This window comes from Brassica napus, chromosome C2, assembly GCF_020379485.1.
Source record: "Brassica napus cultivar Da-Ae chromosome C2, Da-Ae, whole genome shotgun sequence".
Lineage (NCBI taxonomy): Eukaryota > Viridiplantae > Streptophyta > Magnoliopsida > Brassicales > Brassicaceae > Brassica > Brassica napus.
This window is the reverse complement of record NC_063445.1, coordinates 39,110,654-39,126,897: the sequence shown is the minus strand read 5'-3', so window position 1 is coordinate 39,126,897 and position 16,244 is coordinate 39,110,654. Positions and strand designations below refer to the sequence as shown.

General features: G+C 38.8%; 1 protein-coding gene and 1 non-coding gene across 2 annotated transcripts; one reads left to right on the top strand and one right to left on the bottom strand.

Annotated features, from left to right (window-relative positions):
* Nucleotides 1-1,405: 1,405 nt before the first annotated feature.
* Nucleotides 1,406-3,456, bottom strand: LOC125582383. The gene is made up of 2 exons (XM_048749059.1): nt 2,538-3,456; nt 1,406-2,469 (listed from the first exon to the last, which is right to left on the bottom strand). The coding sequence occupies exons 1-2, from the start codon at nt 3,454-3,456 to the stop codon at nt 1,406-1,408; spliced, it is 1,983 nt and encodes a 660-aa protein (XP_048605016.1).
* On the top strand, nt 2,819-2,925 carry LOC125582745. The gene has a single exon (XR_007320199.1). It is a non-coding gene; the product is annotated as a small nucleolar RNA R71 (small nucleolar RNA).
* Nucleotides 3,457-16,244: the final 12,788 nt, after the last annotated feature.

Sequence of the window (16,244 nt, the reverse complement as noted above, 5' to 3'; positions counted from 1 at the left end):
CAAGTTTGACAAACAGACACTAAAGGAGCTTCCATAGACACTGAAATCATCCATGAAAACCTCCATAATGTCTTCAATCAGGTCAGTAAAGATCGACATCATGCAGCGCTGAAATGTTGCTGGCGCATTGCACAGGCCGAATGGCATTCTCCTGTATGTGTATGTTCCGTATGGGCATGTGAACGTCGTCTTCTCCTGATCATCTGGATGGATAGGGATTTGAAAGAAACCTGAATAACCATCTAAAAAGCAGTAATATGGGTGGTTAGCCAATCTCTCAAGCATTTGATCAATGAAGGGAAGTGGAAAGTGATCCTTTCTAGTGGCTGCATTTAATTTTCTGAAATCAATGCACATGCGATGTCCTATCACTGTTCTAGTAGGGATCAATTCATTCTTTTTATTTGTGATAATAGTGATCCCACCTTTCTTAAGTACTACATGAATAGGGCTAGCCCACTTACTATCAGATATGGCATAGATCACACCCGCTTCAAGAAGTTTCATTATCTCTTTCTTAACAACATCTTTTAGATTCGGGTTTAACCTCCTCTGATGTTCAACAGAAGTCATTGATTCATCTTCTAGGTGTATTCTATGCATGCATAAATCAGGTGAGATGCCAGGTATGTCAGCTAGTGAATATCCTAATGCCTTACGATACTTCCTAAGCTCACACAAAAGAAATGCAGTTTCCACATTATTGAGTTCAGCATTCACAATGACTAGGTAAGTGGAATTCGGACCTAAGAAAGCGTACATGAGCCCCTTGGGAAGGGGTTTTAGCTCAACCTTGTGAGCCTTCAACTCGCTCCAGGGATCATCAGGTAGGTTCGGCGAGTTCGGTAAAGGGGTCGCTCCAGTTGGAGTGTTCTCGTCCTTGTTGCTTTCTTCCCCCAGACTTAGACTCGCCACCATTCTTCCCATACTCCTTGCGGAGTCAAGCATCTTAGCATACCCGTCTGCGTCAATGTTCTTGACACTCTGCTCGGCCTCAGCTCTTACTAGTACAAGCTCAAGTGGATCTTCTGTAAGAATCTCCTCGATCATCCCGTCACGAGGTTGCAGCGGATCAATCCCTTCATCCACCTCGAAGGTCTGTCCATCCATCATCGGCTTCTTCAGCAGCTCATCCATCTCGAACTGCATCTATGTCTCCCAGATTGAGATCAATATTCCCTTGCCGCACATCAATGATGGCTCCGACAGTACATAGGAACGGTCTTCCTAAAATGAGAGGATATTTGGATTCCTCTTCCAGCTCTAGAACTACAAAGTCTGCTGGAACAGAGGTGTTCCCGGCTTTTACTTGGAGATCCTCTAGAATACCAACCGGGGACTTAACTGATCTATCCGCGAACACCAAGGACATCCTTGTTGGTTTGAAATGCGTGTATCCCAGACGTCATGCTACAGAGTAGGGCATGAGGTTTACGCTGGATCCCTGATCAACCAAGGAGCATGAGAAAATTGTCTTCCCAATCTGGATAGAGAGGACGAACTTGTCAGGGTCTCCTCGCTTCTTTATCTGCCTGTTCTGAAGCACTGCGCTGCACTCCTTAGAGACAGTCATGAATTCGCTCTCCTCTGATATTTTTCCTTTGATCAATCCCTTCATAAAGCTGCGCGTGGAGGGCATCATCTGGATCGCATCCATCAAGGGGAGTCGGACAGTTAGGTCCTCTAGCATCTTCCTGTACTTCATCTCCTCTCGGTCCTTACGAGTAGCCTTTGCTGGAACAGGGTAAGGGACTTTAGGAGTGTATTCGTGAGCAGGAACAGGCTCTGGGATCGGGCGGACAGCCACAGCTGGTTGTTCTGGTCCTGGCGAATTGGTTCCAACTGTTGGTTCCCTCTCCTTCTCTGCTGCCGGGGTATCGGCTGGTGGTAGTTCCGACTCTTTCTGCTTCCCCTTCTCAGCCGCAGTGAACCTCTTCTTTACCGGTTCCGACAGTTGCTTTCCACTTCTCAACTCAACCGCATTGCACTCCTTAGGGTTTTTGTCGGTTTTTCCAGGTAGAGTACCTTGTTGCCTCTTGACGCTCTCAGCAGTCTGAGCAATCTGAATGTTCATCTGTCTCATATGGCTCGCGACATTGTCGTACTTGGTGCTCAAATCGCTGAACATATGGTTCATTCTGGTATTGATCTCGGTAGTAACCTGGTTTAGAGTCTTCCCTTGGAGCTGTTGTCCTTGGAGCAGCTGCTGCCACATAACTTTTGTCTCATCTTGCGGAACAGCGACAGGAGCGGAGGTAGCTGGCTGAGTGTTCTGGTGTTTCTGCATCTGAGGTGGATTGTTCTGCGGTTGGCTTAGAACATAGTTCCAGGGTTGGTAGTTCTTTTGATACCCTGCATACTGACCTTGGTTACTCTGTGCAGGATAGGCTGGTTTGTCTTGCTTAGGCCAGAAAAGCTGTGGGTTGTTCCTCACGTTAGGGTTTGGGTGGTAGTTTTTGAGCTGCCATCCTTGCCCATTCACATAGCTCACCTCTTGCTGATCGTCTCCTGATATTTCAGCATCAAACGCCGGTCACCAGCACTTTTCTCAGGAGCTGCTTCTTCTATTATGAACACTTGGCTTTGGTTTCCCTTAAACAGTTGGTCCACCTTTGCAGCGAGATCATCTATGCTATTCACACTTTTGCGGTCATGCTCCTTGTTCCTGTTTAGTGAACTTGAAGCCATGTTCTCAATCAGCTCGAACGAACCAGGTGTGGTTTGAGCTATGAAATCTCCATTACTCGAAGAATCAAGGGTGTTTCGAAACTCATAGCTCACTCCATCATAGAACACCTCCAATATATAGTCATCGTCAAACCCATGGTGCGGGCACTCTCTCTGGTATTCCTTGTACCTCTCCCAAGCTTCATGAAAAGGTTCATCAGACTTCTGCTTGAAATTGGAGATCCTGTGCCGTAGAGCCGCGGTTTTAGACTTCGTGTAGAAGTGGCTCAGGAACGCTGATCGGACCTGATCCCATGAGGTAAGAGAGCCGGTTGGCAGAGATTGGAGCCAGCGAGAAGCTTTCCCTTCAAGAGAGAATGGGAACAACGTGCATTTGACATAGTCTGGTGGCACTCCGTTAGAGCGATAGAAATTGCAGATTCTCTCAAAGGCTTCGATGTGCTCCATCAGGATGTCAGTAGTGAGACCGCTGAACGTGCTCTTCTGTACCAGACTTATAAGTGCAGGTTTGATCTCATAGTCTTGCCGAGTGCAAGGAGGAGGGTTGATGGGGGAGCGGTTAGTAGCGAAGTTCCGCGGAAGGTTCCGCTCCCCAATAGGAGCACCACGCTCTTCTCGCGCGGCATTCTCAGCTGCTTCTTGAGCAGCTTGTTGCTGATTCTGGATGGTCTGCTCCATCTGCAACATCTGTTGTTGCTGAGTCTGCATTTGTTGTTGAATGATTGCCAGTGCAGCAGTGAGGTCATCCTGATTGCCGTGATCACCCATGTTGGTGTCGGTTGTTCTCGACTGTTGACGATTTTGTCTTTCTAATCTTGCGAGTTCGTCGTTGGTCAGTTGATGTAGTGGTCCTTGTGTGTTGCTCCGAGTATGTCTACTGGTCATGCACTTGGATCATCTGTTCCAACAAAGAATTAAAAGCAAGTTAGATATCTCAGACTAAATATTAAACCGAAAAATAAAGGTAAAAGCCTGGTCCCCGTCGCAATGGCGCCAAAACTTGGTATACTAGAAATAAATCCTTGCTACTGTCAAGTTAACAGTGGTAATTGTAATATTTGAGATTCAATCCAGAGGACCAGTTTACTCTTTACTCTTATGAGTTCAATATTAAGCTGGGAAACAAGTAGGGTTTTAAAATCAATGGTGACGCAAGTAACTAAAATACCTAGAGATTCAAATTCGATTTAAATGAAAGCCGGCTTAGGGTTGTTCATCGGGTGTCAATGCGGAACCAAACAACTATTCAAGTGCAATGAGATGCAGTCTAGAACTCGGATCACTCGGCTAGAACAATCCACTATCGTGGACTTGTTCCCTTTGCTGATCGGTCTTCAGTCCTAAGCTCTCACTTGGAACAAGACCCGATAGCAAGCCTTAGAGATCAGGTCCGATTAGTTCACTTAATGTCCTAATATCTACTCTCGCTGATTAGGGATATGAAGCTCATTCAATATATGTCAATTTATCTCCTAAGCGGTTAGCTAGGTGATTAAACTAGAGATCGAACATTAAGTGATCAATTCAACGCAAGCAGTAAGAACAATATGAATGAAGAACAGTTAAAATCACTTATTTGCGTTTAGCTCATGCGATTGACACCCTAAAACCCTAAGCAAGCTTAGCCAACCACTCAATCATAAAGCAAGAAGACACGACATGATTTCTGAATAATACTGCATATAAAATAAAGTAGAAAGACAACGGTTCAGGATGATCTTCTCGTGAAAATGAGAGATGAAGCCTTCTTCCTTACAAGTTACTAAATCCAAAATAGTTCTCGGTCTCTTGTAAAACTAGCGTAAAAAATTAGAAATGATAGCATAGGCTTTTTATATAGAGGCGCCAGTGGTAAAGAGAAAGGAGAGAAAATCTAGGGCAAACCTCTGAAATCTTGGAGGTTTCCTTAATAGTCGGGAACAGTCAGTCGCTTGCTCTCTTTGGGAACAACCTTCGGATTGATCCGACTAGCTGTTCTGCGTTAGATATTCCAAAATGACTTCTTCCTTCATGGCACTCTCTTCTTTACTCTTTCACCTGCTGCAAACCTGGAATGATATCAAATAAGCACGAATTAGGACTGAGAATTAACTCAAAGAACACATATAATGGTATTAAAACACCATATATCAATAGTCAAGTACATCAGCTTGCCAACCATCTTCCTATACAGCTTAGCATCCTCAAACAACTGTTTCTCTTCAACCTCCCCCTCACGCAGAACCTTATACCCCTCCTCAAGAGGTGTCTTAGCTATCTTTCCTCCAAGCACATCAGTTTCCTTCAACATATCTATAGTATACTTCCTTTGAGACATAAACAAACCCTCCTTTGATCTGCATATCTCAATGCCCAGAAAATACTTCATCTCTCCCAAATCCTTGATGTCAAACACAGATTTGAGAAACTCCTTAGTAGCCTGAATCCCTGCCTTATCACTTCCTGTGATAATCAAATCATCCACATACACTAGAATCACAATGATCCCTGAAGATCTTGTCAAGGTGAAGAGAGTGTGATCTAGTTCAGACTTCCTAAAGCCTCTCCCATTGAGTGTTGTACTCAGTTTCCTGTACCAAGTCCTAGGTGACTGTTTCAGCCCATATATTGCCTTCTTCAATCTCAAAACATTCCCTGGCTTTACTAGATGCTCATGACCAGGAGGTGGATGCATGTATACTTCATCTTCAAGTTCACCTTGCAAGAAAGCATTCTTCACATCCATTTGCCACAAATCCCACTCCAAGTTTTTTGCAATGGATAACACAATTCGAATTGTGTGAAGCTTGGCCACTGGTGTAAAAGTATCAATGTAATCTTCCCCATAAGTCTGTGTAAATCATTTTGCAACCAGCCTGGTCTTGCACTTATCTATCTTCCCATTTGCAAGATACTTGATGGTGAAAATCCATCTGCTTGAAACTGCCTTCTTCCCTTTAGGTAATTCACTCTCATACCAAGTGTCATTCCTAATCATTGCATCCCTTTCATCTCCTACTGAATCTCTCCAAACCTTGTGCTTCATAGTTTCTTCATAAGATCTTGGTATATCATTCTCATTCAAGTTACACATAAATACCATGTGCTCTTCTGGATATTATGCAAAGGAACACACGGCTTGAGAAGGATGCTCCACAGCTTGGGCATTGTAGTACACTCTCGTGTTTACCCAGTTGGAAGCATCCCTCTTTATCCTTGTGCTCCTCCGCAAAGCCTGAACTTGTTCTTCTTCTTGTGCTTCTTGCCCATCTTCACAAGACTGAGCCCCACTCTCCTCTGAACCAATAGACTGAGCCATACTCTCCTCTAAACCAGTAGACTGAGCCACTCTCTCCTCTGAACCAGTAGACTCTCCTTGCCCATCTCCACTAGGCTGAGCACCATTCTCTACTTCATGTGTTACCTCTTGATTTTGATGACCTGAATCATTTTGGTTTTGTTCTTGCTCACCTGATTCAGATCCATTCCCCCTCTCATGATCAAGAGCAGTTGTCCTTCCAGCTTCTCCAGCCTGATTAGAAGGCTCTCTCCTTCCTTGTTCCGGATCCTGGGATAAACCTATCCCTAGCTTCTCCAACAAAACTCTCAGTATTGTTGCCTTATCAGAGGGAGCTTGAGATAAATCCTTCAGATCTTCCCATTTCTTTTCTTCATAATACCTTTTTGATTCAACAAACTTCACCTCTCTAGATACCAACACTCTCCTTGCATCAGGATCATAGCACTTGTACCCCTTCTGAGTTATTGAATATCCAATAAACATTGCCTTAGTGCTCTTTGCATCCAGTTTGTTTATCTGCTCTCCTGGAACCATGACATAACACACACACCCAAAGACTCGTAGCTGATCAATGTGTGGCCTGCTCTTGTTCTTCAATATCTTGGTTGGTACCTGGTTGATGAGATAGCAAGCAGTCTGCACAGCATCACCCCAAAAATGTTTTGAGACATTTGCATGAAACATCATCGACCTAGTAACCTCCATCAAGTGCCTGTTCTTCCTCTCAGCTACACCATTCTGTTGTGGTGTATAAGGGCAGCTAGTCTGATGCACAATCCCATGCTTGGCTAGATGACTCTTGAAGGCATTGCTAATGTATTCACCTCCATTGTCTGATCTCAGTACCTTCACCGTAGCATTGTACTGATTAGTAACATATGCTTGGAAGTTTATAAAAGCTTCTTGCACCCTATCTTTAGATGGAAGCAATGTGAGCCACGTATACTTAGACTTCTGATCAATGAATGTCACAAAGTACTTCTGGCTGTCCCTAGACACACAAGGAGTTGTCCACACATCCGAGTGAACTAGATCACAACAATGCTCATAAGTAGTCTCTGATCTTGGGAAAACAGTCCTACAATGCTTTCCTAATATGCATGCTTCACAGTCCAAGTGATTAAATGACATATTAGGAATGATCAGTTCAATAGCACGAGCATGAGGATGTCCCAATCTAGCATGCAAAGTAATAATTATCAATCCTATCAGTAGTACTACTTAAGCACACAGAATCAAAGGGTTTAGAGTTTTTAGCCCATTGGAGATGGTAGAGTTGATTCTTGCTGTCTCCTCTACCAATAACTTGCCCAGTCTTCAAATCTTGAAACTCAACTTCATCTGGCCTGAATACTACTTGGCAACCAAGATCAATAGTAGTCTTCTTCACAGAAAACAGATTTGAAGTGAATTGTGGCATGTAGAGGGCAATCGAGTCCTTCCCATACAGCTTGAGCTTTCCCACTCCCTCTATAGGGACCTTAGCACCATTAGCTATCATGACACTCCCTCTCCCTGTTTCTGTCTAGATCTCACTTATCAGACTCCTACCACTGATCGTATGATGACTTGCTCCAGAATCAATTATGATGGGTTTAGGAGCTTCTAAGTGTACACCATGTCTCTTGCTTGCAGCTAATGCTTGTACACGCTCCATGAACACCTCCCCATTCCTTCCTCGTGATAGGATCATCAGCTCTACCTTCTTCCTTCTGCTCTCTTAGCCCCATTGTCTCATCTAGAGAACCACCTATGAGGGCTGAGTAAGAGCACTCTCCCATAACACTCCTTTGTGCTGCTTCTCTGCCCATCTTAATAGGACCACAGCAATCTTGATAACCAGACAGTATGCTTCTCTTCCAACACCTTCCTCTTCTGATCTGAGCCTTAGAAATTCGCCTCCACCTCCCCTTCTTTTGTTGGACACTCTCCTTACTCCAAGTTATCTTCTTGTTCTCTTTCATCACCGTCTGAACCCTTTGAACAAGCACACACATTTCTTCCATATCCGGAAGTCTGTCTTCTTTGAGAATCAGCTCAACTAGCCATCCATATGATAACTCCATGCTCGCCAAGAGGCTAAAGACTATATCTTGCTCTTGCCACTCTTGTATAACACCCGGATCCAATGTGTGTGGTCTCAACACTCTTAGATATGACCACAAGTATTGTAGCTTCCTCACATACTGATTGAAACCTCCTTTTCCTTGTTTCAACTCACAGATTGCTTTCTTGACTTCATACACTCTTCTAAGATTGATTTTGTTCCCATAGACATCTTCAATCTGCTCAATCAATGTATTGTCTTCAAGACCCAACTGATCTTCACTCTTTACCCTTGCTGTCTGATCTTCCTCAGCAGCTCTCTCCTTCAAAGGTTCTCCCTTTACATGATTACTCCAAATCCCACAGCTCTCCAACGATGTCTTCATCCAAGATGACCAAACCCACACGTTTTCTTCTTGGATCTCTCCTGACCTGATCGATTCATGCTTATATCCATGCTGAGATTACTTGATTCCACTACATAGTCTCAAATAACCTCAGCCACAGAAGAATCAACCATACAAACACCCAGAAACCTCAACAATCCCAAGAACACTCAAGAACACTCAAGAACACTCTGATTTTGAGAAAAAGAAATCACACTCACCCATCTTTTGCCAACCTGGCTCTCATACCATGAACACTTTTGTGTTTTAGAGCATGATTCAAACAACCAGAGATAATTAGATTCAAAGCTTAAAGAGATTAAGAGATTTTAGTGAGAGAATTAAGAGAGAGACTCAAAACTCCATTAATTGATTCATAAGCTCAGATTACAATAATATAGAGAGTACTAAGCAGTGTTTTGAAACCCGACCCGGACCCGCGGTTGAACCCGTAAACCCGGTGACCCAGAAAAAATCTGGTTTGGATTTTATGAAAAACCCAATATTTAGAAACCCGCAAAAACCCGTAAAAACCCGCAAAAATCCACTAAAACCTGGAACCCGATACCGGTTGAACCACTGGTTGAACCAATAAATAACTTTTACTCTTTTTTTAGTTTTTAGATTTTGTTTTATATTCTAAGTTTTCAATTACAAAGTTAGATGCTGACGAAAAAAAGAAGTTAGGTTTTCCCTTTTCAGTTTTATATTTATGATTTTTAGATTTTGATGAAGATTTTTCACTATGTCACCTAAAAAAATGAAGTGAACGATGATAGAGAGAACCAAAATTAGTTGATGTGATTTGGCGTTAGTTTATTTATGTTATTAATAATTTATTACAATGATCTTTTACTTTTCGTTTATTTTGAATTTGAAGTTAATTTATTATTCACATTAGATATTTAAATATTTGTGAGTTTTATATCTTGATTTTTTTAGATGTCATAACTCTTACTTTGTTACAGAAAATTTTAAATAGTCTAAACTATTTTTTTGATATTTTACATGTCAAATGAAAATAAATATATAAAAACTAAAGTTTAAGTATTTGTTAAATACTTTTTAAACATAAGTGTATACATATCCAAACTATTATTTTATGTTTTAAAAAACATTTAGAAAATATTAAACTTTAGTTTTTATATATTTATTTTCATAGCATATATATATTATTATATAATAAAATTAATTTATTTATTAACCGGCGGTTCACCCGCGGTCAACCCAGTGACCCAACGACCCGGTAAGTCGTCCAGTTCAGTGTCCGGGTCGGGTTTAAAAACATTGGTACTAAGGCTTATCCACGAAATGGGACTCAAGCATGTGAAGTCAAAGCTAGTTGGACTCTCTGGTTTGAAATACTTGGCTGAGAGGCTTCACATGCTTGGACAGGCTGTAAAGTAGCTTTACCTTTCCAGCAATGCCTAAACCTTATCCAAACAGCTCCTCCCTTATCTAGACTCCTCTTGGGCATGCTTCTCTTTACCAAAGGGATCCAAGGTAACTTCCCAAGCCTTTAACTTAGTTACCACAGTAAAACTAAAGTTACTGTGGTAAATCCCAAAAGTTACTGACTGCCCCCAATACTCTTCCTCTATCTATGTATCCACTCTTTATCACCTCTTCTCAACAATGCAAAAGGGTAAGTCTGGGGGAGTTGATACAATGGATTTTATCCATTATTAGCCATGGTATATAGGTGTTATAAAATATATGTACTACGATATAGAGTCTATTTAGAGAGTTTACAGGTTCAGGAACGATTTGGAGGAAAGTGGTGATTTTGGTGTCTTTTGGAGCTTTTTTAGTGTAGAACTGCACAAACGCGTCAGATTTCTAGCTATGGATGGAGACCTTACCACCGCTAGATTGAGCCCATAGTTTGACACAAGATAGAGCTTTTCGTTATCTTTCCAATGCCACCAGTTTAAGGTCAATCAGCATCCTATAGCAGAAGTTATGCCCGTTTTATTGAAGAGTGGTCAGTCTGCCTCGCGAGAGAAAGCTGTCGAGGAGATGAATGACTGTCGATCAAACGGTGCACCCTTGGTGTCGATCGACGGAGATGCCAGAATACGGGCCGAGCATATTTTATGACCGACTGAAGCCCATAAGCAACCACAAAATACCATTTGACGACCTAAAACCCTATTTATGTATTTTCTAAGCCATTGTTGACGGCTAAGCTTTATTTTATTCATAGTTCTAGGTTATGAGAGAAGAGAGGAACTCCTTCAGAATCCTTTTGGAACTCCATTGGTTTTATAATTTATATCTATTGCAATTTCTTATCTATTCATCTATGATATCTGTGACAACTATCATGTCTGAGTAGATCCACCTGTTAGGTTTAGGGTTCTATATGGTTCTGATGAATTAGCCCCAAAATAGGATTGTTAGAGAATTGATACCCATTGATTAGAAGTATTCTTAATGCATGGTTCTAGAGTAATTAACTAGACACTGAACTTAGGACATAGGATACTGCGAGAGTAGATTTTTTTCCTGATAATATTCTGATTGAGTTAGGTTTGGTAGAAATACGCGAGAGCTGATCGACCATTCTTAGTGGTAATCAACTCGCCTCAACGATCGATCGACATCGACACTCGACCGTCGATCGATAGTGTTATAAAGTGAGCGGTTGAGTCCTAGCGTATCAGCTCGCCTAGCATCTTATCTATTATAATTCATATGCCTAAACCCTAGATTTATCAACCATCATTCCATCAAATATATCAACAATTTACTGAATAACTACCTTGTTCACCTTGCTAAGCTATATTACTGATTTATTATTCATTGCTTAATACATTGGTTGACCTAGCATAGTTTAAAGCTAAAGTCTAATGTGTGAGATATTGAGTCTCTGTGGATTCGATCCTCAAGTACTACATAGAACCTTTTATTTCAGAGAGTAGCTAGAAGGTTAATTTGAGCATATCAAATACATAGACGGTGACATCTCAAGATTAAAATATGGGGAGAGGACAAAAAAATCCTTAAAAGAATAATGTTCAAAATTTTGAAAAAATAAAATACAATTTTGACGCTGAAACCGTAAATCTGAAAATTAACAAATTTCATAGTGAAAAATTATTGAAATTCAATATGTTTTACATCAGAGGTCCACTTCACCACTAACGAGTATTACTATACACACAACAACACATTATTGAAAAGACAAACACATAATATATTCACATATCACCTGCTACTACATAACACAATAAAACACAAATAGTGCTCTTAACAAATAAAGATGATAAAATAATTACATCATCAAAAAATTATATACTTAACCACAATAAAATAATATTCCGTACGAATGCGGGCATACTCATAGTAAATCATAAAACAGAGATTAAACAGAACATGGTCGGACTGTGGGAAACACTCGGATCAACCACACTTAATAAACAACATAAATAAAAGACCTGGTTGTAATCAAACTTCTCATTTAACCCTCACAAAATTTCATTCAGCTGTCGAAGCCATGAGTTCCCTCCAACAACCCAAAACCGGTTTACCTGAAGTGTCTTAGACATTATTAGGCAAGCTTCACTGGGCACACGAATGATCTTCTGCTAAGTATTATAGACGGTTAAACCACAACAAGGAAGGCTTGAAAAACGACGAATCCACATCTTCTTGAAATCTGTACCGGTTAGAGCAGATCTGAGAAACACGGTGGTGATCTGCATGTGAACTAACCAAGAAGAAACCCATGGTCGAGGTAAAACACCTCTGGAGAGCCACCGAAAAGCGAATCCCTCAAACATCTTTCAAAAGGAAGTGAATCATATAACCAGATCTGGAATTTCTGGGAAAAGGAAAGAAGAGATTTTGTCAGAAATTCAACCCCAAACCATCTTTAAAAATTGAATCTCACATCCGTAAAGCACACCAACTAAGAAGGGAAAAGAGGGGCACAACGCCGAGGCTCAAGAGCCATCGGACGCTGGCTGGACACAAGCAAAATGACGGAGGAAGTTTGGATAGGAGGAGAAAAGCAAAAAAAAAACAAGTGATTGGTAAAGAGGTCTTTTAGAACTTGTTCTATGAGAAAACAGTCGATTAAATACTAAACTTTTTCAAATTCGCCAAAAAAATACAGACTTCTCATTATACAAAATAAACACAAACTTATGTTCACCGAGCCATAACAGATATACTTTTGGTCAACTAGTTTTAACTGTCAAATCTCTGTTAACTGTTCACGGAACCTTATACGCCGTCGTTTAAAAAACAGAACAAGCTTACAAAATCCCCATATTGATACTCTTAGAACCCTAACGCCAAATCGATTTCACCTCTTCTTCCCTTCTTCTTATACTATTCTCCTTTGTTACTTTTACAGGCTAGAAGCAAGTGACGAAGATGAGTTTGATTCCATTGAAGTGTGTTTGTGGGAGTGAAGTGTCTATATATACTTCAAAGGCTTGCCACGGTCGTCCCTTTTACCTGTGTGAAACTAAGAAATATGTAAATTTTGATTTATTAACTTCAAAAATTCTCAAATGTAAGTTTAGAATTTAGATTAAAAATTTTATTTGATAACACCATTTTTTAAGTGGGTTGAGGAATCGCTGCTTGAAGAGGTAGAAGATTAACTTCCAAAACTTCAGAACATTTAGTCTGAGATTTACAATATGAAAGGCGAGGTTGATTGCTTGAAGAAGTTGATTGATGACTTAATAGAGGATGCTTTCGACCAAGTTTGAGATGAGGAAATGGAAACTCATTATTGAGACATGTTATGACTTCATTTATTTTATGTTTATTGTGATTGCGATTGTCCAACCGACGTCATATTTGTTTCTGCGAACCTTAAACGCAGATTTGACGGTTAAAAAGGTTGACCAAATATGTGTAATTATTATGGCTTGTCAATGAAAATTTGTGATCTATTTGGTTTAACAAGAAGTCTGTATTTTTTTGGCAAATTTGACAAAGTTTGGTTTTTAATTGACCTTTTTCTCGTTGTTCTATTTGCACATAGATTTTTTTTAAAGACCAAAATACTTTCAAGTTAGCTACTCTAGAACACAGACATTAATAGCAATTCTTTGACGGATATTTATCACCTTAGAAATTCTATATTTTGGGCTAATCCCTCATAACCTATTTGAACCCTAAATCTAATAGGTGAATTAGTCAGACATAGCAAAGTAAATCATAAACATAAACTGAATAGAATGCATAAATAGATAGAGTTAGAAATACTGGAATTCCAATACAAATCTCTGAATAAGTCATGGATCTTCTCTCCAAACTACTAAGAAAACCCCAAGTATTGTTTGCTGTGAAAAGTAGAAAATATGAAAGCGTGTGTTGCCTAGAACAATGGCAGAATACATATATATTATGTTAAATGTCAGCAAGGGATATTTCTATAAATATGTTGTGACCTGGGATTTAATCCAGCTGGAAACCTAGCTGGGTTTTGCGTACTTCACTGTCGATCGACGGCACAATTGATGTTTGTCTCTGATCATCGACCTTCAGACATGTTCGTTGGTCAACTACGAGCTTCCTCTCGTTCTATCTCTAAAATGTATCCAAATCATCACTTTTCTCTAAAACATTCATGAATCTGTAAATGTGCTAAAAAGACTGTAAAAAGAATAAATAGTTACTAAAACACCTATATATCATGGGTAAAAATGAGTAAAATTCATGGTATATCAAATAGTATTTTGGTGCCAAAATCGTGGAGATCAAAAGTTTAGCTAGTGGGGAGATAAGGTTTTCTCACACCAAAATGTATACACGAACTCGTGAAAGACCGTGGGTTCTATTTGATATATTTTAATTATTTTTTGTTTCAATTACACCAAAAATCAAATCGCAATGAGTTTGGCTTGACAGGTGTAACCGCAGTATTTGCGGGTGTTGCTGCGAGCGTTTGCAGATGCGGGTGGTTGCGGTTTTAGGTGTTTTTAAGAGAATTGTACGATTTGTACATCGGTTAAAAATTAGTGCGTTTGCGAGATACTTATGACTGGTTAACTACCAAATGCGGTATCGATTAAATACTAAATTAAAAATATGTAAATTTTACATAAATATAAAAGTACTAAAATCATAATATTATAACAAATATAAAAATATATTTCCAAAATTATACTATTGAATTTTTAAAAATTATAAAAATGAAGGTAAAACTCTATCTCATCCCTCAACACTAAACCCTAAGTCTAGATTAGTTAACCCTAGGTCTTTTACCCTTCATTAAAATTGATGGTAAAAGTGATTAATGTAAATATGAAAAGTGGTACTATAAATGTAGTATTTGTGACAATTTCCCAAGAAACAAAGACTTTCGACGCTGGTTTTCTATACGATGTTATAACAGTTTAATTCTTATATGCAACTAATACTATTATTAAATGTATCTTTATGTATATATATTATGGCAGATCAAACAAGGACTACTTCTTTGCAAACCCCAAGTGTTGATGTGACTCTTTTTTGACTTTTTTCTTTAATATTTTTACGTTTATGTTTTTTTTTATACAAAGCTAGTATTATTCTTCGTTGTTTAATTTTAATTTTAAGTACATCACTAGAATTTGATCCGCTCTCTAAAAGCGTAGAATTATTTTAATATTGAAAACCTAATTTGATATATTTTATAAATGCTTTGTAGTTCTAAAAAATAACAAAATTCATATCGTATACATGATTATATCTATACTTATGTTGTTTTAAGCCTCGGCAAAATATTTGCATCTGTAGAACCGACCTGAAACAGATCAAAAAATCAAGGTTCCGAAGTTCGGACTCCGATCAGACTGAGAGTATATATTTGAATGGGGTTTAAATTGTGATATCCAAAGAACCGGTTCCAAACTTGACCTTAACCAAGAACCAAATGAGTATTCGAAGTTATCCAAAATGTAAATATATATATCTGAATTATTAGTTATATTTTAAAATTAGGCCTGGTTTATGTATTACAAACATGTCGGAGCTCTTTCAAATACATTGGTTATTTTCAGGTTCCTATATATCATATCCAAACCCATTTGGACATTCAAGGATCGACTCAAAACCTATCCAGTAATTTATAATATCTAAACGGAATCTAATTTTAAACTTCAAAAATCCAATACCTGAAAGAGTACCCGAATACTAATACTCATGCTTATAATGTTTGATTTGATGATACAATAACTTCTTTAAATTTTATACTAAACAGTCTGAAATCTTCAGTAACTAATTATTAAAAATTTGGAGTAATTTGAATTTTATAATTATGGATATTTTGGTTTAGTGCTTTTATAATTAATATAAGACTACATTTCACATATATATATTTATGCTTCAGTATATTGAAAATATTTAGAAAATAATGAGAATATGCAAAGACATTATCAGAATTATGTTTTACCGAAGTTGTTAGATATTTGGTAAGATTCAGTAAACAGTTTAAATAAAATCCAAATCATATCTAAAGATCTAAATTAAATTCAAATATTCAAGAGAGTTTCTGAATATTATCTAATTAATAGGCCCAACAACTTCTTATTGTAGATTTTTAGAATAGTTATCTTTTAATAGTATACTAGATTTTGACCGGCGCTTTGAAAGCGCGGGATTATTCTTTGTTGGTAAATTTATTAACCCGTATGTTTGTTCACTAATATGTTTATGCATGGATGTTCGATTTTGGTTTAGTTTTCCAGTTTTTTTTCTTTTTGGTTTTGGTTGAGTTCTGGCTCGATTGTTGTTTTTCGATTAAGAGATATAGGAACCGTTAAGTTATTTATTATTCATGAATTTGGGTTTGGTTTCGGTTTAGTTATTTAGGTTTTCGATTCGGTTCTCATAACAAT